Below are 27,289 nucleotides of genomic sequence, written 5' to 3' on the forward strand. Positions count from 1 at the left end.
ATAATTAATATTAATTATAGTACTTTATATATCATTAATATTAATTATAGTACTTTATATATCATTAATATTAATTATAGTACTTTATATATCATTAATATTAATTATAGTACTTTATATATCATTAATATTAATTATAGTACTTTATATATCATTAATATTAATTATAGTACTTTATATATCATTAATATTAATTATAGTACTTTATATATCATTAATATTAATTATAGTACTTTATATATCATTAATATTAATTATAGTACTTTATATATCATTAATATTAATTATAGTACTTTATATATCATTAATATTAATTATAGTACTTTATATATCATTAATATTAATTATAGTACTTAATATATAAGTTAATGATATAGTTTTTATAAGTTCGTTTGCCTACAAATGACGTCTTCATTTTAAGAGATTTGAATGAAACGTATTTCGAAAACGGGTTTTTTATTGAGATACTTTAAATTTGTTTTATAAATAATTTTGGTACATGCTGTTACGTAACAACGTTTTTGTTACAATTATTTGGTTATAATCAAAGACTTTGATAATCAAAGTCACTTTATAGCGGTCACCGTTACTATTTTTAGCGTGGCCGTTGTTTTTAATCTTTAAACAACACGTTGGTCGTTTAAAGTACAAAATGATGTTTCATAATTTAGGTTTGTAAGCCACTGGAAAAAAATAGCGGAAGTACTATTACTCAAACCACAATAGCTTTAGAATATATCTGTATCCAATTCCTGAAAAATGAAAAGTGTACCTTTGCAGGCTTTGGGAAGTTTTGCAATTGGGTGCTTGTAGGCATACATCATAGCTAAGCCCCGCCTCGAAATGGCCGCCATTACAAAATAATCACGTCATGTACCAGGCTGAGAAATAAGGAATTTTTTTAAACTGGACCTGTGGCCAGTAGAGCCTAGGTAGTTTAATTAAAAAACTGGACACTGGCCACTTACCATTTTTAACCTTCAAAATCAGACTTTCACACAATTGACACAAGGCCAAGCACACAGCATAGAAACAAAGACCAAACAATTTTAGGGGTTAATAAAGTATTTTTTTAAAGAAAAAACTTGGAATTAATTAACACCCCAAGCATTTAATTTTTAAACTGGCGATTGGCCTGTGATAGTGCCTTATTTCTCACACTGTCATGTACGACATTAATACGTTTCCATGACAACGAAAATAGGCCACGTCCACGAGAAATCTTCAAAGAGGAAGTCAGTATTTAACGTATTTCGCAGCGTGTTTGATAAATTAATGCTAAGGAACATTTTTCACGGGAATAGATACGGATACTTCTATGGAAAGAGCAGAATTATTTACTTCTGGTTAAGATAATTTTCGCGATCTTTGTTTGTTTTTTTATGAGTTCTCATTTTCTCCAAAAATATTCTTCTTTATTACCACCAATTTTAAATTCAACACTTTTTCGCAGCATTAGTAAAAGTTTTTAGAAAGTTTAAATTTTGTTTCTTTTTAGAAATGTCCTTATATTTTGAATAATTTATTACGTAACTACAACGCGGCACTTTCGTGTGAGAAAAAGAATAAAATTTTCTTTTAAAATATTTGGTTTTTAATTTAAGAAATTAAAGTTGAAAAATTTTTGTGGTTAATATAAATACGCAAAAAAAAGCACCAAATATTAAATACGTTAATTTATTCTTATATTTTAAGGCCACTAAAGCCAATTTATTTTGTTAGACTCGTCAGTATAAAATATACTGTTTTTTTTTTAAATTATTTAACACGTGTAATATTTTTCGACTCAATTTTGTTTGTACAAGGCAGTAAATAATCTCTATACGAATTTTTTTTCTTCAAAATTGTGTTGGTTATTTGAAACTCCGTAAATACGCGTTCTTTCAGTTTTTAGAACAATAATTTAGTTCCATCATATTTTCAAAATAGCGTCCAAACAAGTTCTATATTATTATAATTTACATCTATTGAGCTTTGAAAACCGCACCAAATCTGTCCAATTTAAATTTTCGAAATTTTTCTCGCGTTATTTTTTTTTCGTCATGTTTAGGGCGTACAATTCGAACCTGTCGAATTCATTTAAGTACTAGTAATATATATATATCTTTTGCAAAACGAACAACTCAATTCACTCTCACGGAGCGAAGAGTACGTTGTAAGACTGTAGATTCATAGGATCCACGTGAATTTGTCCTAGAGATTTGAGTTTCTCTATCGTTCGCATACCGGTCAGCGACGTTTTCTCGATACTTTGAACGCGCACTAGGCCCAATTTGACCCTATTGGGACCGGTTTTGTTCAGATCTTCCGGTCCAGCGTCGCACCCGTAGGGCACGGAAGGACTGACCACGTGACAAGAGACGCCTTTGCGATGCAGAATCAGCAACGAGTTGTCCGACGGGGCCTCGAAGGAATCCTTGACCGGTAGTGTCCTCAAGTTGACCAGATGGTAATCGCACGGCAGGCCACCCTCTAAGAACGCCAATCCCTTTTCCATGGGTCTGTTCTCTCCCGTTTCGGCCACCAGCAGGATTGGCGGATAGTTCAAAGATTCGGACAGCGCGTGACCAAGAAGGCTCAAGTTTGGTACTTCTTCGGCCGCTTTCTCTGGTTGGATTGGTCCGCTGTTGGGCTGTTCGAGTATCAACCAGAATTGAGCGGCCGTCTTCTTGTTGTCCATGACGCCTTCGCCCAGTCCTCGGCTGTCGTCGTAACGCAGTCGTCGATCCAGCATCACCTCCATCGCTCCCTGTTTGGCACTAGTTGAGCCGTGAGCGTGCGACACTAACAGGGACAATCTAAAAATACATTTAAATTATTGCTTACTATTCTTATTTTAGGTCAACTGTACTCGAGGGACTGATCATTCCGCGTTAGAGCTCTGCGTTACTGCGTAACAGATAAATTAACTGACAAAATTTCGATTCATCGTAAATATTTTGGTTAACTGTTTATTTATGGATATTATCAAGAATGGATTCAAGTTCCTAAGAATATTGTATCATAGCGTCAACCTATGGTACCATCCTCGCAGCTTTTTTAGATAAAGTTCGTCTGCTTTTTTTACTTGAATCACCTCTACTGTTCTACAGCGCACTCTGGCGTTTTAAAATTAGTTTTATTCCGTGAAAATGCCCGAGGTTAACCCAAAATGGCTTAAATGCGAATTGTCTTCTATCTCACGCCATGATGCTCTCAGATTTAAGTTATTAATTTCAGAATCTCTGTTTTCGTTATAGCATTCTTTGTACTTTGATATACATTCTTGCCAAAAGGAAGTGACAATGGACTTAAAATATGAATATTCATTTAGAATTTCTATATAATTAACATTTGTTACGATAGTTTCTTTAGATTTTTTTTAACCGTACCGCGTTTCGTGGATGGCTCCATTTTTAAACGGAATATTGCGGTAGCAATAGATCATACTAGATGACGCGCGTGAATGACACGAAGAATGGAAGCAGACGAACTTAAGCTACAAAAGTTGCGAGGATTGGGCTCAGACACCAGCACACAATAACTGATTAATCAGCGTGAGATAAGTGTAACGGCCACGCCAACGGGGGGAAACGTGGGGACAGGGGTGGGGACACCCGTGGCGGAAGTATTCCGACCACCCGTTGGGGGATTGGTGTTCGTCCTCACACGGCCATCCACAAACTCTGCCTCCCAGACGAAAATAAAATAAGTGGTTAATTTTTATCCAAACGCCGAGCTCTACTCCGCGTAATCGGTGTACAGGGTTGCCACAAAATTTTCAGATTAAAATTATCTATTCCCTGACCATTTTAAGAGATTTTCCCTGACTTTTAAAGACCAATTTTTTTCATATTGAACATTTATCAGAGGTTAATAAATTAAAATGGACTTATATTTCAGTAAAAAAAGGTTATTGCAATGTTGAAAAAATTAGCCAAAACTTCAACGGAATAAATGATAATCAAAGAATTTGTCATAGATCCAGAGTAAAATTAACTTCAAAAAGTGTCAAGAGAAAATCGAATTAGCTGACCTTTCCCTGAGTTTTTAGGCCATTTTTAAATTCCCTGATTTCTTAGCTGATGTGTGGCAACCCAGGTGTACAAGCTTAAGTAATTTCGGCGTAATCTTAGAGTCCTCCGTTAATTCTTAATTACGTAAAACCGTTACGGTTTACTTAAGTGATCAGCCCGTCGATTGTAGGTGCGGACTTACCTAGTTTTCGTATCCTCGATGAAGGTTGCGGACGTTATGGGGTAGTAATTGGCTTCAACCGGAAGTTTTGGCATGTTGTATCTTTTGATAATTTGGAAACCGTTGGTGTCGGTGTAGAAGACGTTTCCGCTTTCTATGTCCGTTTCGAAACGCATGAAGAGTTCCAAATTGGTGTCCTGCATGACGTTCATATCGAAAGTGGTGGTCAATTCTAGTCCAGCGCCCAAGATACCGTCCACGTGGTAGACTCTGGACGTTAGGGAGATGACGCCGGGGTAGACCGTGTGGACCTCGGAGATGACGGGTCCCCGGACCACCCGGATGATTGGGAAACGGCCGGTGACGTTGACGATGGGTTCCGCTCGGTTGGCTTGGAAGAGGTAAGCGCCGCTGCGGAAATCCTCGGACTTGTAGGCCTGGAAGGACATGGTCATTTGGCTGCCCACTTCGGAATCGCTCTTCAGTTTCAGCTCCTTCAGCAAGCCGGTTTGTTTGCAGAAAATTGCGGTAAAATGCGGCGATTCCAACTGAATGTCTTCGCTGCTAGGGTTTTGGAAGTTGAAAACCGAAGCCGTCGGCCTGACCGAGAAAGCGTCGTTGACGAAGACGGACACGGTGGGTCTGGTCTCAGGCATCGACTGACCCTCGGGGTGTTTCGTGTCCAATACCGTTAGCGTTTGCAAAGCCAACGGGGGCATTTCGATTACGAAGTTAAGTTCGTAAACTCCGCTGACTATTTCGATGGTTCCGTTCCAGGCGGGATTGACTTGAGAAGGTAATTCGACGTCCTTGGCGTCCAGTACTTTTACGTAAGGCGTCTTGACCATCATTCGAATAACTTGTTGGCGGCGATGGAGGGCGCTGTTGAAGACGACGATTTTCCTTCCTTCGATGCGAGGAATCGAAAAGGCGACCTTCTGCGGGAAGGAATCGTAGCTGGGTCGGTTGATGTCCGGGAATAAGAAGGACGTCATTGGGTGAGCGGGCCGGAGGTCGGCGTCCGTTTTAATCGGCTCCTTCAACATGACGTATTGCGCGCTGTGAGAAATGACGCCGATGGATTCGCGGATGCCTCGGTAGAGACGTTTGCCGTAATCGTTCATCACGTCCGCCTTGGACGTCCCGGTAATGGCGTCGTGATGTTGGAATAATCCTAAGCTCTCTCGGGCCGTCGTTAAGTACAGATAATCCTGGTTAAGTCTTTCCAGTAGCTTTTCGTTTCCTCTCTGTTTAGTGAGTGTCCGGCAAAGAGAATACAAGATTTCGGCGCTTCTTAACCAATGCTCCAACTCCCTGGTTAAGTGTTTCCAGTAAGGTCTGGTCGTGAAGTAACCCGTCCAATAGGATGGTCGCGCTTCGGCGTAGATATCTCCGTACGGAAGGAAGTCGCCGGCTAAAGTGGCGAATGTTTCGGGTCGCAGTTTGTCCATTCGAGCGTGCACCTCCTTGAAGTAATCGTCGAGGGTTCCGAATGACAGCTTGGCGTTCAAGTGTTTCTGCCCGTTGACGTGGTCGAAGATCTTTTGGTAGTTACTATATTGCTGATCCCATTCGACGTCGTGGTTGAAGCGGAAATCGTCGCCGAGGAACACCAGCGCCACGTTGTGAGGGAAAAGGGAACCGATTCGACCGTATTGACCTAATAGCAATTTCGACTTTTGTTCGATATTTTCGTCGGTAATTTGAACGGCCGTGCTTTCGGAATATTCGCCGGCAATCCGCCGGAAATCGAACTGTAAACAGACGTCCGTGTCCGGGCCGCAGGTGTGCTTGATGCTGTACAGATCGAAAGGCGTCATATGGCACAGGACGTCCTTCCCTCGGGACCTTCCATCCGCGGTCGAAGAAGGCTTGTCGAAGAACTGCTTCCAGACGAACTCTAGACGCTTTCTCTCGGCCAGGTATTGTTTCCAGGCGAAGTGGATCCTCTGAATGATCATGTTGTCGATCCCGGACTCTCTCAACAAGTACGGAACGGTCGAAGAATGACCGAAAGGATCGATGGACCAGCCGTTCTTGGGGATGACCCCTAAGTGCGTCTTGAGCCACTGATGACCTTCGATCAATTGTTCCACCATGGCGTGATAATGGGCGGCCGCCTCGTCCGTCATGACCCAACCGCCGGTGACCATCTCCAACTGACCCCTGTGGACTTGCTGCCTGACAACTTCTCTTAATTCGGGTCGATTCTTCAAACTGCGGAAAACGAAAAGAAAAACGGTGAAGAGAGACTGTGGCCCTCGAGGGATACAATGAAGTTTGTCTCTAGCAAAAATAACGGGACAATTTATCACCCCAAATCGACCAAGTTTAAGGGAACTGTAAGCCGTCTCCGCGATCGGATAGACCATTAGATCTCCATCAGCCCGCGACTAATTTAGCGTATAAAGGAGGCGCCTTAGACGCTGTCTGTTTTCGACTAAGTTTTCCCCCCTCACCGAACCGGAAGCTATTTCGACTAATTAAATTTGTTTATCTTTTGTCATATCGTCCCCCCGGGAGATTGTTTTTAAAGCGTCACCAACGACAACGCCACCCGGCGTGAAAAACGTTCTCACCTGTCCCACCACTTGGCAAAAAACGAAATTTCCGACCAGATGAACGTCATGTTCGGGTACTTTTCGAGCCTGTTGACCATGTTGTTGAGAATGTAGGCGGTGGACGAGATAAAATATCCGTCAAACGTCTTCAACCAGCCAGGGTCGTTGTGCGAGTGAGGAAGCACGAAGACCTGCGTGAGAGAAAGACCCAAAATATAAACGATACTTCAAATTCATCAAGCCCAATTTATAGGCCCGTCATTTATAGGAAGCTAGCGCATTTCGCCGTTTCGATCAACCTAATTACTTTACTCGGACATATTGACGCGCGAGATGACAAAGGATATTGTTCCGAATTTAGTATTTGGAAACTGGCTATCGCCGTTTCTACATTTGCCAAATGGGACGGTACACGTAATCGACATTCATTGTTACGACTATACGCGAGGCCTTAAAGCATTTATTCGATTAAATTTATTCAATGGATTTTCCAATCCAGATATCGTTCGACCGTCTAGTCATTTAGGGTTATATTTTAGCGAACGTCACTCGAAAGTGTCGATAAGGTGGCGACTCTGGGTTGAACCAAGGTTCGTACGAAATTGTCGGATTTCAAATCCATGTCTTATCCAGGTTATCACTGACCATTTTTTGGCAATAGCCCTGACCTTTTTGGTAATATTCCTGGTAATTTTACATAGGTAAAATACAAAGTGCACTGTTAAAAATAAAGGTCTTATTTTAGACCTCTAAAGTGCTTAAAACATTTTCCAATATTTAAGACCATTCAGGGTTTTATCATAGAACATATTGAAACCTTCTACTCCCCAAATTCAGTCCTTTTGTGGAGTGTTTCAGTACTTATTTTACACTCTTTTATCCATTTCACTTCATAAGCAGTAAGAAGTTAATCCTTTTTGACTTTATTTTCAGTCCTTTATAGGCCCTTATTTAATACTTTTTTTATTATTATTCAATTCGACCCAAAAGATTAACCATTAACATGACCAGATTAAGCTGGTTTTCGCTAGGGGGAAATAGTCGTTGAACGAAGGGAGTTGATCACGTAAAGTATCATTTAATACTTTCAGTTTTTGATATACACTTAGCAAAAATTCTTTAGTGCCGATATTTGGGTACTAATAGTTTGAAGCCATAATCAATATCCCCTATATTTAAATCTGTTATCAAATTTTTAAAGACTTAACCTTAGTTAAATATTCCTGGTGATTGGAATTTCTTCGCATTATGTTATTTTAAAGAAAATATTAAAAAAGAAATAACGTAGTATTCAAATACTAGTCTCGAAATTGGTCCATATCATTTTTTTTCTTCGTTTAAGGGAATTAAATGGGTATTCAAAAGGACTAAATGTTAGAACATAACATTTTTATACCTTTACCACCAGGACTGGAAAATGTTTATTCTTAGGGCTCGTTCCTTTTCAATACCCCAAAAGGTATTGTATTAAACATGTAAGAGTAAAATGGGTCTAAAATAATTGATTAGACCGTTTTCAGTAACCAAATGGTTTGAAATAAATTAAAAGTCCAATTTTGGTCGTTTTATAAACCTTTATTTTTAACAGTGTGGAACCTTTTTTTTAAATATCACAAACTTAATTATATTTATAACAACATACTCCTCTCTCGGGTAAAGGTGCCAGATATGGGGTGGTGGAGTGGTTAGCACTTTCGCCTCGCAGCAAGAGGAAACGGGTTCGATCCCAGCTTGTGGCACTGGGTAAAAACTCGGAACAACTATTTCCGCGTCGAGTTTGCTAGTTCTTTCCCCACTGGTTTAAGGGGTTTTCCCCCAAGCTCTTCGGTTTCCCCTTCCATAAAAACTAGTTGAGGTTAACGGTAATAGTTAGTGTAGGGAGCTGTTGGCATTCGGGGCTTGCCACCACCCATCTACGCATTGTAACCCGGCCACCTGAATTAAAGACTTCAAAAGTCGCTTGATGACTTAGGCCTAAGGTGGTGTCTTGGGTATTAGCATAGCTGATTATTATTATTATTATTTATATGAGCGCCCAAGAGAAAATACATAATTTTTATCTACGATGCAAATTTGTTGACTAATAAAATCGCCGACTTACCACCATATTATTTAAATCCCTGATTTATCTTTGCTTTTTTACGATATTATATTAATCCCCAACTTATCCCTGACTTTTTCCCCAATATGAGAATACCTGACTTATCCAGGTTATCAGTAACCGGCGTATTAATACGGTCAACGTCTTTTGTCGAATTACTAACGAGGAAAAACATTCCCAGACGCGTAGAAACAGGGGCTATTTAAAACGCATTTGGTTCTAGCCAGAGCTATATCGGTCTTAGTAGTGAATTAAGAAGCTAATCGAAGAAATCCTCGAAGCCGACGGCGTTCAATTACAAGCGGAGCACTACGTAGTTGCAAAGAGATAAAATGTCCGGAATTCGATTGAATGGGCCATTTTAGAGCGCAAAGATATATTCGGTTCGGTGGCCACAACGTATTTCAAACTGAAGAACAGCGGGGAAACTAGAGAGAGAACTGCTGGGTGGCCCGAGGCCGCTTTTCCCGGTGTATTCCGGGATCCGTTCACCATCATCATCAGCAAGTCGTTTTCCTTCCTGGTTCGGAATGCCGAAGAGAGTGACTGAGAGAAAGCCAGAGAGACTCCAAAAACGCCCGCGGTTCGCTCAAGTGTTTGTTTTAGTTAATGAGCGCGCTCCAAAACAGCTCGTCAAACATTTACATTCCTATCGCCGGAAAACTCGAGAACTTTTCCCAATAGCTTTACTCTTCTCTCTAGCTCGCTAGGCATGAGGCTGATCTCGGACCCAATACGCCCTCAATGTCATCCGCGCGTTGCGTTTCAAAAAATTCTACTTTGATAACCACTAAACGTAACTGCAATTAACGTGTCATTTAGTCATTGGTTTGGATTCGACTAGCGTCTCTGCAGAAGGGAAGGATTAAATTGGAATTTTAGCTACGATTTCCTTGGTCTCGACAAACTTTAATTATCCTTAAATTAACTCGTCAGCGCTTCGTTATTTCAAAAAATAACTTAATATCGGAAGTTTATTATATGCAGGGTTGCCACAAAATTTTTAGATTAAAATTCCCTGTTTTCCCTGACCATGTTAAGAGATTTTCCCCGACTTCTCAAGGCCAATTTTTTTTATATTTTACTTTTATCAGAAGTTAATAAATTTAAATGGACTTATATTCTAGTAAAAAGGTTATTGCAATGTTGAAAAAATTTGACAAACTTTCAAGGAAATAAATGATAATCATAGAATTGGTCATAGATCTAGAGTAAAATTACCTTAAAAAGTGCCAAGATAAAATTGAATTCCCTGACGTTTCCTTGAATCTTTACAAATTCTTAAAATTCCCTGACTATTCCCTGACTTTTTAGGCCCATTTTGAAGTTCCTGTTTTCCCTGGCGTGCGGCAACCCTGTATATATATTCCCATTGCATTGCTAATTAGTGTTGTTAATTTTCCGCAAATCGGAAAAATAAAAAAATGAAAAAACATTAAAAACCCAGGCCCCCCCTCAAATCTTAAATTTTTTATATGAAAAATTGGATTATATTTCTAAAAATATAGGACTTTATAGGACTATTTTTAAAAAATTATAGGATTTTATAACCCTATATATGCTATTTAATTTACTAACTTTATGCATTAAAAACAAAATTTAGATAAATAAATCTTTGATTTTCACTTAAAAAATAGAAACTATTTAACCATTTTATCACAAAAATATCCTAGTAGCTAACCATGTTAACAATAACAAAAGTATAGACTAGAATGACTTGGTATAGGAATTTATAATATAGCTAAATCTAGCAATTTAACTGACGTCGTGAGTGGCTGGATTTGAAATTCACAAAAAATCAAAATTATAGGATTTATAGGACTTTTGGGGGATTTCGCTAAATATATAGGATGTTATAGGACATTTTTGAAAAAATAGGATTTCATAGGAATTATAGGACCACTGGGGTTCCTGAAAACCCTTAAAAAGTAATTTGTTAACTTTTAATCGATATAAAATGTCTAATATCAGTAAACATACTACAAACTATTAAAAGTGTTACATTTTTAATCAATTTAAACTAGTCTAGAGGTTTAGTTTTACTTATAGATTCGAAAAAGTTAGGCGAAAATGCCGCTTTATTTAAATTTGCAAACAATATATTAGACTAATCATGGAATGAAAACTTTTTTTATTTTTTTCGGAAAAATACGGAAACTTTTCTGACTTACAACACTATTGCTAACGCTATTCGTTTGACTTGACTTGCTGCTATTGCATTAGTTTATATCTTCGAGCCAATCGTACGTACTAAAATATTAACAAGTAATTCACTTCCTGTTCTTCCCAGGCTTAATTTTTAATGACTGTCTGTTTCGTCAATACATATAAATCATTACGATACTAAGGACTGACAACTACCGCAAGTAGTCCTTGGAAACTGCCAGAATCACCGCCTCCCACCATTTTTACGGATCAGACAAGGCTGATTTCAAATTGAAACGTTTTCAAAAGTAAAAGAACGATAAATTATTTAATGGGAACATAAAATTTACTATTATAAAAATCCCGTTAAGTTTCTGAAGGTAGTTATTTTCTAACCGGAGACCCGAACGTATTTATCGCCATCAAATGAAACTAACGGTTTAATTTTGCCAATAAAGGGAGCCCGAAATACTAAGTTTCCGGTTGCTGAAACGTCTAAGGACTCAATCGCCGTATTAAACGAAATCTTTAGTGTCTTACTTACGACTATTACGTTACTTACGATAAACTCTCGCTAGTGAAATGGGCTAAAAATCCATTAGATTTTACAATTTCCTGAACCATAAAACGTTATTTCGAAGGAGGGGTCCTTAAACTCAAAGCCCGTGATGAAAACAAACAAAAAAACTATAGATTTAATAATGTACAAAGTATATTCCTCCTAAAATTAAGCGTGGTAAAAGTAATTAATAACTGCTCGGAACATGACAAAAGTTTGCCGAAGCGTAATTATTTTCTGCCGTTCTGTTTGTATATTTTAATAAATGAAAAGAGTGAACTGCCATTTATCTGGGAATTTCGGGGCGTTTGACGCCTTTTAAATCGAAGAGAATTAATCCTTCATCATTGGAAACGCTTTCCTCGCAAATATGCCTTTTTAAATGAAACCAGAAGTTTATAATATACCTCTAACGAGATAAGTGTGCCTTCGCAGGAACTTTCGGATTTAACAAAATTCAGGGCCCCCACTCAAATCTTCAATTTTTTTATAGGAAAAATAGGATTATATTTCTAAAAATATAGGACTTTATAGGACTATTTTTACAAAATTATAGGATTTTATAGGACTATATATGCTATTTCATTTACTAACTTTATGAATTTAAAAACTAAATCTATATTTAGTGAAATAAATCTTTGATTTTCACTTAAAAAATAGAAACTATTTAACCATTTTATCACAAAAATATACTAGTAGCTAACCATGCTAACAATAACAAAAGTATAGACTAGAATGACTTGGTATAGTAATTTATCCTATAGCTAAAATAGCAATTTAACTACTGAGTGGTTGGATTTGAAATGGGCAAAATATGAAAATTATAGGATTTTATAGGACTTTTGGGGGATTTTACTAAAAATATAGGATGTTATAGGACATTTTTGAAAATATAGGATTTTATAGGAATTATAGGACCTCTGGGGGCCCTGCAAAATTGGTTTTGGAAGAAAAAATGGAACGTCTTAAGAAGGGGTATATTTTATTTTGCGTGATGTCTTGTTTTTGTTTTTTTAATTTTCACGCTGAACCCGCCAGCCCTTCTCATATACGTGAATTTGTAAAGTGTCGAGTTCACAATGACCTCTACATTTGACCAGTGGCGTAGCTAGCATGGGTAACACCCGGGGCGGGCCGCCCTCACCGCCCCCCAATAGATACGTCACTGTCGTCCGAACCGCCGAAATAACAAATGTTTCAATTGTTCGAATTGGACAACTTGTTTGTTTCATTCGTCCGAATCGGTAGCATCACTTGTCCGAATTCTGTCGCTAAATTAGTATTTCTTATTGCTGTTTTTTTGGTTCGATTTTTTTTTAGTGCACGAATAAAAAATAAAAAACTTCATTGTAAATATCGTTGTTAGTTATATAGTAAGTGGGAATTGCGTTGAATGTTGTGGATATTTTAGGTTAGGTTAGGTTCACGTTAATGTTACTATTTTCTTATATTAACAATATTTAAAAAAAAAACAACCAATTCCTAATGTTCGAAAAACCGGACAAACGATTATTCAAACAAATGAAATTCGCCAGTAAAGTTAACATAAATTGAACGACTAAATCACCAACAAAAGTTGTGATACATTTTTCGGGCAAATGAAATACGTTTTCGGACATACGATCCTGTTTTCCGGCATTCGGACATTAGTACCACCGATCGGACGAATGAAATTCGAACAAATGTACCCAAATCTGTGCCAAGGGTATTAGCCTAGCTGATTATTACTATTATTATTTTATTTCATTATTCAATTTCGCACTGGTTTCCATTGTGGGCTACCGGTAATAATGGTAAATATTACAAGTAAACCTTTTCCGGTAACACGCCGACCTCGTGACAAAATACAATTTACAATCAGTTTTCTATTGGATGAATGTAGTCAAGTGGACAGAGGTCATGTTTGAAACTTTCGCTTGTGCGTGAAAATATCTAGTAGTATTTGATCGACGCTAGCGCCAAGTACAAGCGTGAATGAAAACTGAAAAGCTAATAGCGCTAACGTGTACTTTGACCCGACCACCTGTTTAAGGCATTAAAAGTCGCTAGATGACTTGGTGGTGCCTTGGGTAGTAGCCTAGCTGAAAATTAAAACAAAAACTATTTCTAGCTCACGCCAAAAGCTTCCATGAAAACCTGGCTGTTAGAGCGCGAGATGGACTGGAACATCAACGCTTAAGTCGTCTCAACACAAGTTTAAATAAATATATTTTGCCTCGTGCCAACGGAGGTATACACGCCCTAGTTGTATATTTATCTCTCGAAAGATATATTATAACCTTCTGATTAAATTTACAAACAAAGCCAAAAGCGCTCTTTGCTTTAAGCTGAGAATATAGAGTTTCGTGAAAACGCATTTGGTACGAATAGTACCAAAAGTGACATAATTACCGAAAGTGTGACAATCCCTGTACTTTCGTATGCTAAAGGTTTAATGGATGCTCGACTCGAGATCGACCGCATAAAAGACTACTTATTGTCGCCTTTCTGGTTTTTTTTTAGTCTATGGTATTATATCGTAGGGAGATGGCGACAAAAATAAAAAAATACAATAACTTTGACCAGTGCTACTTACAAGGAGACTACCCGAGGTATAACACACCGATTTTGATCAAACTCGGGGGTTTGGTAGACCTTCATGTAACTTCAAAAACCCTGAAGGGAAATGTCTCCATAGGCAACCGTTTTGCCATGGCAACCAAAAATGTTTTTGACAACACAAAATGGAAATTTTCCTACTGAATATAACATGGGAATCTGACCGATTTTAAGGGTACCCCCCTGTAAAAATGTTTTTGAAAGTGCTAAAAATAGAAAATATAAATATAAAAATAATGAAAAAGTTCGAATTTGATTAAAATTTTTACATGGCCAGATTCCCATGTTATATTCAGTAGGAAAATTTCCATTTTGTGTTGTTAAAATCATTTTTGGTTGCCATGGCAAAACGGTTGCCTATGGAGACATTTCCCTTCAGGGTTTTTCTAGTTACATGAAGGTCTACCAAACATCCGAGTTTGATAAAAATCGGTGTGTTACACCTTGGGTAGTCTCCTTGTAAGTTCCTCCGTTCCTCACTACGAGGCGTTATTTGTTGGTTTTAACTTCCTTCCCTCCCAACTTGTATGTCGCTCGTAACATTCATTATGAAATAGGTCCGATTGACACACTTTTGGTAAATATGTCACTTTTGATAGTACCTAACTGTTTGGCGAGCTAGTTAATCCCGCTTCTACGTAATTACCTTCAAAGGGCCGAAGATCAGTAGATCAATAAAATGACGGGGAACAAGAAGGGACGGGCACCCTGGGAGCCCGCAGCCTTTCAGATAAATTAGGCCCTCCCTTCCGAGATGAAAGAGGCCGAAATGGTCGGCGGAGGGGGCACGTACGCGAAAGGGGAACAGTATCGAAACGAAACTAATACAAAAAGTGATCCGAAACAATGAATTCCCTCGTGGCCATGACCCGAACCCGGCCTCTTTATCGCCTCCGTGAAGTGTTACGGAGCTAGCGAAGAAATTGCCCGATTGGCCAGACTAAAAGGGGGCTAACGCCGGTTAGGGGAATAGCGTCGCCCGTTTTCCCATAAGAAACTTTTTCAATCTTCTAACGGCCCGAACTATTTGAATTTCAAGCAAAATAACATCGTGAGAAAAATTTACGTTAGTTAAAAATTTAGGGTGATCGCGGAAATGTTCAAAATATTTGTAGGGAAATTTGTTGTCGATTTATAAGATTTTATATAAGCAAGAATGTATTTATTTATACTCAGGGAGAATGAATATGTCGAGACTATCGACGGACACGTTGAGCCCCTAACCCCGTCACGCTAAGGGGGGGGGGGGGGAAGGAGGCGGTCTTATTTTTTGCGTCCTCGCAGCAGCGTTAATCGCGTCGAAAAACGTAATTTTTAAGAACCAATGAGATTGCGGTATTATTTGATTTTATTAAAGCGGAGGAGCATACCGGGGACCCCAACGGGTGGAATTGGAGAAACGCTAAAAATAATCTCGACATATTCATTCTCCCTGAGTATAAATAAATACATTCTTGATATAAGGTTTAACCCGGTCAAATGGGATAAAGGCGTTATTACTATTATCATAAGTGGCATAGTTACCCTAAGTGTGCCAATAAGAACCTTTCCCATAGAAATGCATCAATGAGAGCTTGTTCTACACGGACCAAAGAAACTTAGGACTCGCGAATTCCGATCTAGTACCCTATGTGGTCTTTGTAATGTTCCCGCCATTAGATCTGGTAGCTTTGTAAAATTCGTCAAAATAAATAGTGAATCGTTAATGTTTAAGTTTGAGATAAATGTAAATTAGCGCTTAAAAATGAAAAGCTCATTTAACGAAGTAAAACATAAGTATAACACTGCACAGGGATATTTACTTAATCATAATTAATTTGTAATGAAGTTACATTCTAATTGAGAACCAGCCGTAGATTAAATTTTGTATTAAATAAAGTTATTATTTTTTTAATTTACTTGAAAAATATCATTTTAAAATTTAATTTTGAAAAAGTCGATCGAAAATACGTATCTAATTTAGGTAAAAATTATTGTTTTTAATGATTCAATGAATATGGTGATTTATGTTGTTAATAATGTTTTAATTAATATGGTGGTTAATGTTGTTAATATTTTGGTTAATGAAAATGGCAATTAATGTTAATAATGTTTTTAATTAATATGGTAATCAATGATGTAAATGTTTTAATTAATATGGTGATTTATGTTGTTAATAATGTTTTAATTAATATGGTGGTTAATGTTGTTAATATTTTGGTTAATGAAAATGGCAATTAATGTTAATAATGTTTTTAATTAATATGGTAATCAATGATGTAAATGTTTTAATTAATATGGTGATTTATGTTGTTAATAATGTTTTAATTAATATGGTGGTTAATGTTGTTAATATTTTGGTTAATGAAAATGGCAATTAATGTTAATAATGTTTTTAATTAATATGGTAATCAATGATGTAAATGTTTTAATTAATATGGTAATTAATGTTGTTAATAATGTTTTAATTAATATGGTAATCAATGATGCAAATGTTTTAATTAATATGGTAATCAATGATGTAAATTTTTTAATTAATATCGTAATTAATGTTGTTAATAATGTTTTAATTAATATGGTAAATAATGATGTATATAATGTGGTTAATTAATATGGTATAAATGTTATAAATATTGTTTTATCTTTGATTTTGTTAACCAACTTTATTTTTGTATCATTAATATAAAATGTATTCTGATATGCTTCCGTAATACCATAAGTATCATAATAAACATTAGTATGACACTTCCTATTCACCCAATGCAAATTGTTTAATGATGGCCTGTTTCGCCAATGACAACGTAAGCCATTACGTACCGACGGACTGACAACTCTCCGCGAACTGTTACTAGTATTTGGAGGATGCCCGGAAAATCGACGGACCAGGCCAGGCCTATTGAAAATTGAAATTCTTTCAAAAGTGGAAATAAGGCTTACTTTTGGAAAATAATGATGAATTATTGAATGGGAAGATAAAAAAAAAACTATTATAAACACTGGTTCCATTTCAGAAGTTAGTTATTTTCGAATTTCAAACCTGAACGCGTGTACGCTCGTATTTCTCGCCATCAAACTAACCAACTATTTTGCCAACGGAAAGAGTAGGAAGGGGCGAGTTTCCTGTTCGGAAACTTCCTATTTCGCAATCACTCCACGACAGACTAACATTAACCGAATTCGTTCTGTGCCATACTTATGTTTATTATGTCTAATAGTAGTTCCTACCTGGATATATCACTAGGAAAAAACTTGACCAGCAAATGGCTTTTGCGACAGCAGCGCCGCTTCGGCGAAGTTAACGGAGAATTTCCGAAACTCCCGTAACACGTAGCCACCTACAAGGCAGAACCCGTAACAAACACTTAGGAAATGCACGCGGAACATTAGAGTGATATATCTAGGAGAATTCAAGTGTATCTGGAGAAGAATTCGGGGGGCCACGGGAGAGGCTGCTCAAAGCCTCAAACCCTTGGACATAAAACTACAACGGAGCCATCTAGTGGGGAAAATGTGAACTATGGCCACGTGTTTGGTTTAGGAACTGGATAAAAAAATTTATGCCACCTAGAATCGCTACGACAGTTGTCAAAGCAACAATATTTCCCCATAATTAAATTTAAAACTTAACATTCATTGCAACTTTCTTTGAAATTATATAGTTTTCAGGCAAATTTCTTCGACGTGGCCTAAGCTAAAAACCGATAAAGTTCGAAATACTGTCTAGCAGACGAACGTTTTGGTAACTCCTAGGTTACTTTGAAGCTTTGTAGGTGGCGCTAAAAACGTTATGTCCAAGTATTTGACACACCAGGCGACAGCTGTAGCCGAGCCGCGAGGCATTGGTCGGGGGAATACAAATTTCTTCTCCAGGTACACTTGAATCCTCCTAAGATATATCCAGGTATTAACTACTATTATTTATCCAAGGTAATACGCAAGACTAGTGCTCGGCATTCGATTAATTTTTATCCACGAATAAAATAAGCTCGGCGATATTTAAATAATATTTATTTAAATAACCAATAGTTGAATAAAAATTGTAAATTGTTTAAATAATCGAAAGCGAATAAGCCTATTATTTAAATAAAACCAACAATTATTTAAGTAAATAATACTTTGATTCAAATAAATGCTTGGTTGCGTAAAAAACATAATTAAATAAGTTAAAATGATATTCTTTTTACCAACGTTTTTTAAATAAATCGGAAAATTTGTGGATAATGAATAAACAATTCCGAGCACTACGCAAGACCTTGTCATGTAAGTAATTACATTAAATTAATAATAAATTATTACTATTCTAAATGAAAACCCTAGCTAGTCGGTTTTAAGCAAATCTGAAAATATTGGTGGTCTGTGGGCTGGAAAGGAAAACCCGCCTTTTCTGCCAACTTCAAAAGGATAATGGTATTCACGCTCCGTTTGTTTACTCCTCCCACGATGCTGAACGGGGAAAATTTTCAAGTGTTTTAAATCGTTCCCTATGTAATATCCCACGACGTCACGTCGTACCTGACAAATTCGCTGATCAACGCTGACTTTACCTTCAAACCAGGTCTTCGAACGTAATATTCGGTAATTCCTCTATGGAACTCGCCAGGCTCGGGAAGAAAACCAAAAACCTGCTTGTGTATAAAGGTTCCAAAGTTCGGGTCGTTCTTTTTTTAGAGTTTCTACTCTACCGCCATCTGTGGGCGCTTTGCGGTAGTATATTATTAACCGCTCGGTCATTTTCAGAGAAACGTCTGCAGAAGTACTCACAAGGAGACATCCCGAAGTGTAACCCACCGATTTTGTTCAAACTCGGGGGATTGGTAGACCTTCGTGTATCATGAAAAATCCTAAAGGGAATTTATTCAATGGGCAACCGTTTTGCCATGGCAACGAAAAATGTTTTTGACAACACAAAATATTAAATTTTCCCATTTAAAATAACATGGGATTTTGACCTCAAATTGATCAACAGTTGATCAATTTTGATGTTTTTTGGTCAATTTTAATCTATTCTATTTTTGGCATTTTCGAAATTTTGAAATTTGTTAAATTTTTTACAGGGGGTCCTAGGAATCGTTCAGAATCCCATGTTATTTTCAATGGGAAAATTTCCATTTGTTGTTTGCAAAAACATTTTTCGTTGCCATGGTCAAACGGTTGCCCATTGAATAAATTCCCTTCAGGATTTTTCAAGTTACATGAAGGTCTATCAATCCCCCGAGTTTGAACAAAATCGGTGGGTTACACTTCGGGATGTCACCATGTCAATGTATCTCTTACGATAAGTATCCATCTTGGATGTAAACGCGAAACATGAACCTTCGAAGGTTCGAGGCAGGTTGCAATGGACGCTTTTGGTCGGCAAAAAATGCGGATGGTTACACCGAATCGCGGTTTAACTCGTAATACTACGCTTGACGCAGTAAAATATAAAATTACACCACAGACCACCTACCCCCAGAAAGACTTGTTTCAACATCGAGAAAAAGGTGTCTCAAAAGCGAGGGGCAGGTCACTTCCTTGATTAACGACGCACCCCTCAAAAGATTAAATCCGATTAAATCGTGATTATTTTGATTAAATTAAATTTAATCACGATTGAGTTGATTAAATCACGTTTAATCATTATTAGAATGTTTAAATCTGATTTAATCATGATTAAATGATTAAATCCTGATTAAAAAAATTATATCGTGATTAGTATGATTAAATCGTACTTTAGTTTTGATTTTAATGATAAATTCTCGATTCGACCGATTATATTGATTAAATCGTGATTATATAGGTTAAATCGTGATTAAAATGATTATATAGGTTAAATCGTGATTAAAAAGATTAGATCATGATTAGAATGATTAAATCTCGTTTAAATCGCTATTAGATTTTCTAATCTTGATTACCCTGATTTAATCACGATTACCCTGATTTAATCACGATTACCCTGATTTAATCATTTTACTATGATTAAGACGCACCCAAAATGGAAGTGACCTGCCCCTCGCTCAAAAGTGATGCCGAGGGGTCGGACACTTGCCATTATTTTGTACGGGATTTCGGGATTTCGTAGAGATTTTGGCGATTTTATCATTACTTTTGGAAGTGATTTTGGGATTTCAATGTTAATTTACCTTAGAGAGAGTTGAAAGATTTTGCGATTTTAGACAAAGTTTACGGGATTTTGGTAAATGTCCGACCCCTTGAGTGATGCGACTTTTTTTTTACAGCAAACAGAAAAAATCGCGAAAATCTTTATTTTACGAAATAATAATAAAAAGGTCGTGCGCGAGCCAGCTTCTACAATACATTTTTTATTGTACCTTCAAAACTGCCTCTACTTGCCGCGAGATGGCGCGCTCTTTAAAAAGCCGCATCACAGTCGAGACAAATTTACATTACTACCAGCGATACATGTCCCTCTTAGAGTAGGTGGTCCAGTGGCGCACCCAGGAAGAAGAAGAAAATAAGTATGATCGAACGTTTTTTGATTATCATTACAAACTAAAGCAGTCGAAAAATAGAGTGGTTAAGCCAGCTCTAAAAAAGGGTAGGGAAAACTTGTATACGTACCTTATTCTACACCTAAAATTGTTTTGGGACTCATCACCCCCCCCAGAAAATAATCCTGGGTGCGCCACTGAGGTAGGCTGTGATTACACTACAATATTATTAAACAATATTTCCCTGATATAGTTTTATTCAGGAATCCATTCTTCTACTTGGAATGCTTATCGCGGCCGATTTTCGTATCGATGTGGCAGATGGTTTATTTGACGTCACTATGTTAACTTAACTAACAACAACGTGAGAGGGGAGCGCGCGCAGAGGGGAGCGCGCGCAGAGGGGATTTTTTATCAAAGCCGTCAGAGTAATCTTACCCTACGCGATACGGCAGGTTAAGCATTCCAAGTAGAGGTATGGATTCCTGTTTCATTAAATCATTATTTTATATTTAAATATTTTTCCCCGCACTATTTTCAAGATGTATAAACAATATACTTCTGGTAGAGTTTGTATTGGAGAGTCGCAACTACATAACGTACCAGCGTCGCTTTGAACGTTTTGGAGGGTATAGGGGAAGGGCGAAGGTAACGGAGTTGCGGGCGACGTCTGGTTATAGTAAGGGAGAGCACGCGCGCAATCAAAGCTGCCACATAAACACAGACACCCGGGTACGTGGTCTAGCTTTGCAGAACACGGTGAGAGAGTAAGCGGAAGGCTGCCGATGTACGCGTACTGAAAGGCTTTGGTATCTTTCATCTGGCTCAAGTCATACTGCCATCTATGAGCAATAAACGCAGCACCCCACGCAAGGAGAACGCAACCCGTTAAAAGTCGTGCAATTTCTTGCGTACATTTTCATTGGTTAGACGCTTTACCACCTGCTGCCGTCGGAAGGAGAAAATTCGGAAATTGTCTCCCCCCCCCCCCTCGCCCGTAAAGCGTTCAGCGTAAAGGTTCGTCCATTGAAATTTGTACGCAACACTGCGTTAGCGTGTTTAAAGGCTAGCTGTGTACTCCTTGTGTTTGTTGCACCTAGCTGCCATTACCGAAAAAAGGAGTAATTAATATTGGGTTTCTTAAACTTAAGATTTATTTGAAATAATCTTTTAGGTGAGATTTGTACCGTAATTTAAAACAAACTTTGACCATTGAATATCAAAACAAGATGCTTCCATACCTCAACTTGGAATGCTTATCCTGGCGTACCGCGTATGGTAAGATCACTCTGACGGCTTTGGCCCCGCCTACGAGAGAAAAAATCCCCTCTGCGCGCGCGCTCCCCTCTCACGTTGTTGTTATTTAAGTTACCATAGCGACGTCAAAAAAAAACCGTCAGCCACATCGAGACGAAAATCTGCCGCGATATGCATTCCAAGTAGAAGTATGGATTCCTGCTTAAATTATAATAATTTTTTACAATATATTTTCTATGCGATATATAATTTAGGTTAAAGTCCACTAAATAGAGTATAAGTTGTCTATTTATAACACTCTACAATGGTTCTCTGACAATGTTATCGTTTCGCTATTTTTAATTTTAGCTTCCTGTGCCATTTATAGATGGCACCACGCTCTCCAATAAAGTCGTTTTTAAGAAGAATCGGCTTCATTCATTGCCATCTCTAATAAAAATGGCTTTAGCATAATACAGCTGGCAATGATAGAGCCGACCGTTGTTTTAAATGATTAAAAAAAATAAAAACAAATTGTTTATTTTTATGTTGAATTTTTTATTTATAGGTTTTCACAACACTATAATTTATACTTGGGGAGATTGAATTAAATCAGCTAGGGATCTTATTGGTTAATTAAAACTTAATTATTCCAACACATTATCCACCCCTTAAAATTGTTTTTATAATAAATCTGAAGGGTCCGACATTCGTTCAGACTAAAAGCCAAGAAATCAACACGAAAATTATGCTCAATAATCTCAAAATCAGTTTCAGCTTTCTGAAATCACTTTGATATTCCAAATCTCAGACCCCTCGAATAAATCGGTGAAATATTTATTCCATTCCCGCAATAGAGTGTAAATTAGCGCCATCTAACATAAATAACAGCGTAAAAATCGAACCTCTAATGGCTTCGTTCTATATGCTGTTTCCCCGTAAGCAATTTTGCAAATCGCTCAATTGAATCAAATTTTCAGCTGGCATTTGTGGCGATGGCTAAATTCCAAAATTATTACAAAGCACTTGTTAAGTACCTAACAGCGGTTTCGATGAGATATTCACTTTTGGTTAGGCTTAAGAAAAAGCAGCGCTTAAAGGTAATATTTTACTCTTTTCACGATTTGTTGACTGGAATCGACCCCTTAAAAGTGCTTCATAAATAATGTATATTTTGGCTATAGGATATTTGAGGAACTTTGTTACGGGTATTTTCGAACTAATATATTCGACATTGCGATTAAATATTCAAAGGCTTAGTTTAAAACGAAACTTTCGATCCTCTGAGATGAGTTAAGATATTTTGTATAAAATCTCTCATGGTTCGACCTATTCTCAGTACTATTCAAATTCCCTGTTTTCCCTGACCATTTTAGTTATTTTCCCCGACTTTTTAAAGCCGAAATTAGACAGATTTTAACTTTTACATTTATCAGAAGTTAATAAATTTAATCAACTTATATTTCAGTACAAAAGTTATTTCAGCGTTAAAAAAATTTTCAAGGAACTAAATAATAATAACAGAATTTGCCATAGATCGAGAGTAAAATTACATTAAAAAAGTGTCAAGATAAAACTGGATTCCCTGACATTTTACAAATTCTTAAAATTCCCTGACTTTTTACAAATTCTTAAGATTCCCTGACTTTTTACAAATTCTTAAGATTCCCTGACTTTTTACAAATTCTTAAGATTCCCTGACTTTTTACAAATTCTTAAGATTCCCTGACTTTTTACAAATTCTTAAAATTCCCCGACTTTTTACAAATTCCTAAAATTCCCCGACTTTTTACAAATTCTTAAAATTCCCCGACTTTTTACAAATTCTTAAAATTCCCCGACTTTTTACAAATTCTTAAAATTCCCTGACTTTTTACAAATTCTTAAAATTCCCTGACATTTTAAGCCCACTTTTAAATTCCCTGACCTTTCCCTGACTTTTTAGGCCCACTTTTAAATTCCCTGACCTTTCCCTGACGTGTGGCAACCCTGTATTAACACTAGAAAACCCACAACTTACTCGTTTGAATTAATTAGTGGAAAGTAAATGTGTTAAAGTTTGCGTCATTACCCTTTGCTTTGACTAAATCCAATTCCGGAGAATATTTAGGGCTTGATTTAATAACGCGATAAAGCCTGGGCCGTAGCTCTATTCTTATTGGATACGTGTGTGTTGTAGCTTACGCGAGGCCTCATACGGTTCGGTCTATAATACCCGTCGTACCAGACACTTCCCCTCGAAGTCTATTGAATCTTTTATGTTGATTTCAAGCTCGGGCGAGAAACTCGCTATTGCCTCAACTTGGAACAAGATTTCACTGTTTAGATTGAGGGAGTATAATGAATCTCTTACGAGAGAATAGATAATATTATACACATCTGGATTCTTATGGAAAACTCTAAGAGATAATATTATATACTTTTGGAATACTCTCTCTAGAAGATAGAGTATTCCATAGGAATACCATTTTATCTTCTAGAGAGAGTATTCCAAAAGTATATAATATTATCTCTTAGAGTATTCCAAAATAATATAATATTATCTCTTAGAGTATTCCAGAATAATATAATATTATATCTTAGAGTATTCCATAGGAATATTGTTTTATCTTTATTATACACATCTGGATTCTTATGGAAAACTCTAAGAGATAATATTATATACTTTTGGAATACTCTCTCTAGAAGATAGAGTATTCCATAGGAATACCATTTTATCTTCTAGAGAGAGTATTCCAAAAGTATATAATATTATCTCTTAGAGTATTCCAGAATAATATAATATTATCTCTTAGAGTATTCTAGAATAATATAATATTATATCTTAGAGTATTCCAGAATAATATAATATTATATCTTAGAGTATTCCAGAATAATATAATATTATATCTTAGAGTATTCCATAGGAATATTGTTTTATCTTCTAGAGAGTATTCCAAAAGTATATAATATTATCTCTTAGAGTATTCTAGAATAATATAATATTATATTTTAGAGTATTCCAGAATAATATAATATTATCTCTTAGAGTATTCTAGAATAATATAATATTATATCTTAGAGTATTCCAGAATAATATAATATTATCTCTTAGAGTATTCCAAAAGTATATAATATTATCTCTTAGAGTATTCCAGAATAATATAATATTATATCTTGGAGTATTCCATAGGAATACCATTTTATCTTCTAGAGAGAGTATTCCAAAAGTATATAATATTATCTCTTAGAGTATTCCAAAAGTATATAATATTATCTCTTAGAGTATTCCAGAATAATATAATATTATCTCTTAGAGTATTCTAGAATAATATAATATTATATCTTAGAGTATTCCAGAATAATATAATATTATATCTTAGAGTATTCCAGAATAATATAATATTATATCTTGGAGTATTCCATAGGAATACCATTTTATCTTCCAGAGAGAGTATTCCATAAGGATATAATATTATCTCTTAGAGTATTCCAGAATAATATAATATTATCTCTTAGAGTATTCTAGAATAATATAATATTATATCTTAGAGTATTCCAGAATAATATAATATTATCTCTTAGAGTATTCTAGAATAATATAATATTATATCTTAGAGTATTCCAGAATAATATAATATTACATCTTGGAGTATTCCTTAGGAATACCATTTTATCTTCCAGAGAGAGTATTCCATAAGGATATAATATTATCTCTTAGAGTATTCCAGAATAATATAATATTATATCTTGGAGTATTCCATAGGAATACCATTTTATCTTCTAGAGAGAGTATTCCAAAAGTATATAATATTATCTCTTAGAGTATTCCAGAATAATATAATATTATATCTTGGAGTATTCCATAGGAATACCATTTTATCTTCTAGAGAGAGTATTCCATAAGGATATAATATTATCTCTTAGAGTATTCCAGAATAATATAATATTATATCTTGGAGTATTCCATAGGAATACCATTTTATCTTCTAGAGAGAGTATTCCATAAGGATATAATATTATATCTTAGAGTATTCCAGAATAATATAATATTATATCTTGGAGTATTCCATAGGAATACCATTTTATCTTCCAGAGAGAGTATTCCATAAGGATATAATATTATCTCTTAGAGTATTCCAGAATAATATAATATTATCTCTTAGAGTATTCTAGAATAATATAATATTATATCTTAGAGTATTCCAGAATAATATAATATTATCTCTTAGAGTATTCCAGAATAATATAATATTATATCTTGGAGTATTCCATAGGAATACCATTTTATCTTCCAGAGAGAGTATTCCATAAGGATATAATATTATCTCTTAGAGTATTCCAGAATAATATAATATTATATCTTGGAGTATTCCATAGGAATACCATTTTAAGATATAATATTATATTCTTCTGGAGTACTCTATCTAGAAGATAAAATGGTATTCCTATGGAATACTCCAAGATATAATATTATATTCTTCTGGAATACTCTAAGAGATAATTTTATATTCTTATGGAATACTCCAAGATATAATATTATATTATTCTGGAATACTCTAAGAGATAATATTATATCCTTATGGAATACTCTCTCTAGAAGATAAAATGGTATTCCTATGGAATACTCTAAGAGATAATATTATATTCTTCTGGAATACTCTAAGAGATAATATTATATCGCTTTGGAATACTCTCTCTCTCTAAGAGAAAATATTATATCGCTTTGGAATACTCTCTCTCCAAGAGAAAATATATCCTTTTGGAATACTCTCTCTAAGAGAAAATATTGTATAATTTGAGAACACTTATCTCCAAGATATAATATTGTATACTTTTAGAATACTCTCTCTAAGAAATAATGTTGTACACTATTAGAATACTCTAAGAAATAATATTGTATACTTTTAGAATACTCTCTCTAAGAAATAATATTGTATACTTTTGGAACACTCTTCGAAATAATATTGTATACTTTTAGAAAACTCTCTACGAAATAATATTGTATACTTTTAGAATACTCTTTCTACGAAATAATATTGTATACTTTTAGATTACTCTCTCTAAGAAATATTATTGTATACTTTTAGAATACTCTTTCTACGAAATAATATTGTATACTTTTAGAAAACTCTCTACGAAATAATGTTGTATACTTTTAGAATACTCTCTCTACGAAACATGATTGTATACCGTTGGAACACTCTCCGAAAGAGATAATGTTATGCACTTCCGGCGAGAGTAAATCCATCCCAAGACGTTTGCAACATTTGCTCAATTGGGACGGATCGCCTTCCTCCGCTGGCCTATTTTGGAAAAATTCAATAAAGCTTCTTCAAAGGCGCAACTTCAAAGGGAAACGGTAATTTCGGGATTTTCGAGGCGAAGGGGGGAAGGAAGCGACGGACTAAAAAATGAATTTAACTTTAAAAGTTGGTACTCCAATATTTACTTCTTATCGATTTCGGGTCGCGGAAACAGAGGAAAGGGGTTCGTGGAAGACCCGCGTATAAGTTTCTCGGGA

At 35.9% G+C, this 27,289-nt stretch overlaps 1 protein-coding gene across 1 annotated transcript in view; it reads right to left on the reverse strand.

The window, feature by feature from the left end:
* Positions 1 to 453: 453 nt before the first annotated feature.
* The window catches only part of alpha-Man-IIb (alpha-Mannosidase class II b), a 93,611-nt gene continuing 66,775 nt past the window's right edge, over positions 454 to 27,289 (reverse strand). Inside the window, exons 2-4 of the mRNA XM_090159696.1 lie at positions 6,756 to 6,928; positions 4,198 to 6,393; positions 454 to 2,798 (exon numbers count right to left, since the gene is read on the reverse strand). Coding sequence (XP_090015822.1) covers positions 2,135 to 2,798; positions 4,198 to 6,393; positions 6,756 to 6,928 — 3,033 coding nt within the window. The 3' untranslated portion in view covers positions 454 to 2,134. The remainder of the gene's footprint in view (positions 2,799 to 4,197; positions 6,394 to 6,755; positions 6,929 to 27,289) is intronic.

Source organism: Leiobunum rupestre, chromosome 10 (genome assembly GCF_980474605.1).
Source record: "Leiobunum rupestre chromosome 10, qqLeiRupe1.1.hap1, whole genome shotgun sequence".
Lineage (NCBI taxonomy): Eukaryota > Metazoa > Arthropoda > Arachnida > Opiliones > Sclerosomatidae > Leiobunum > Leiobunum rupestre.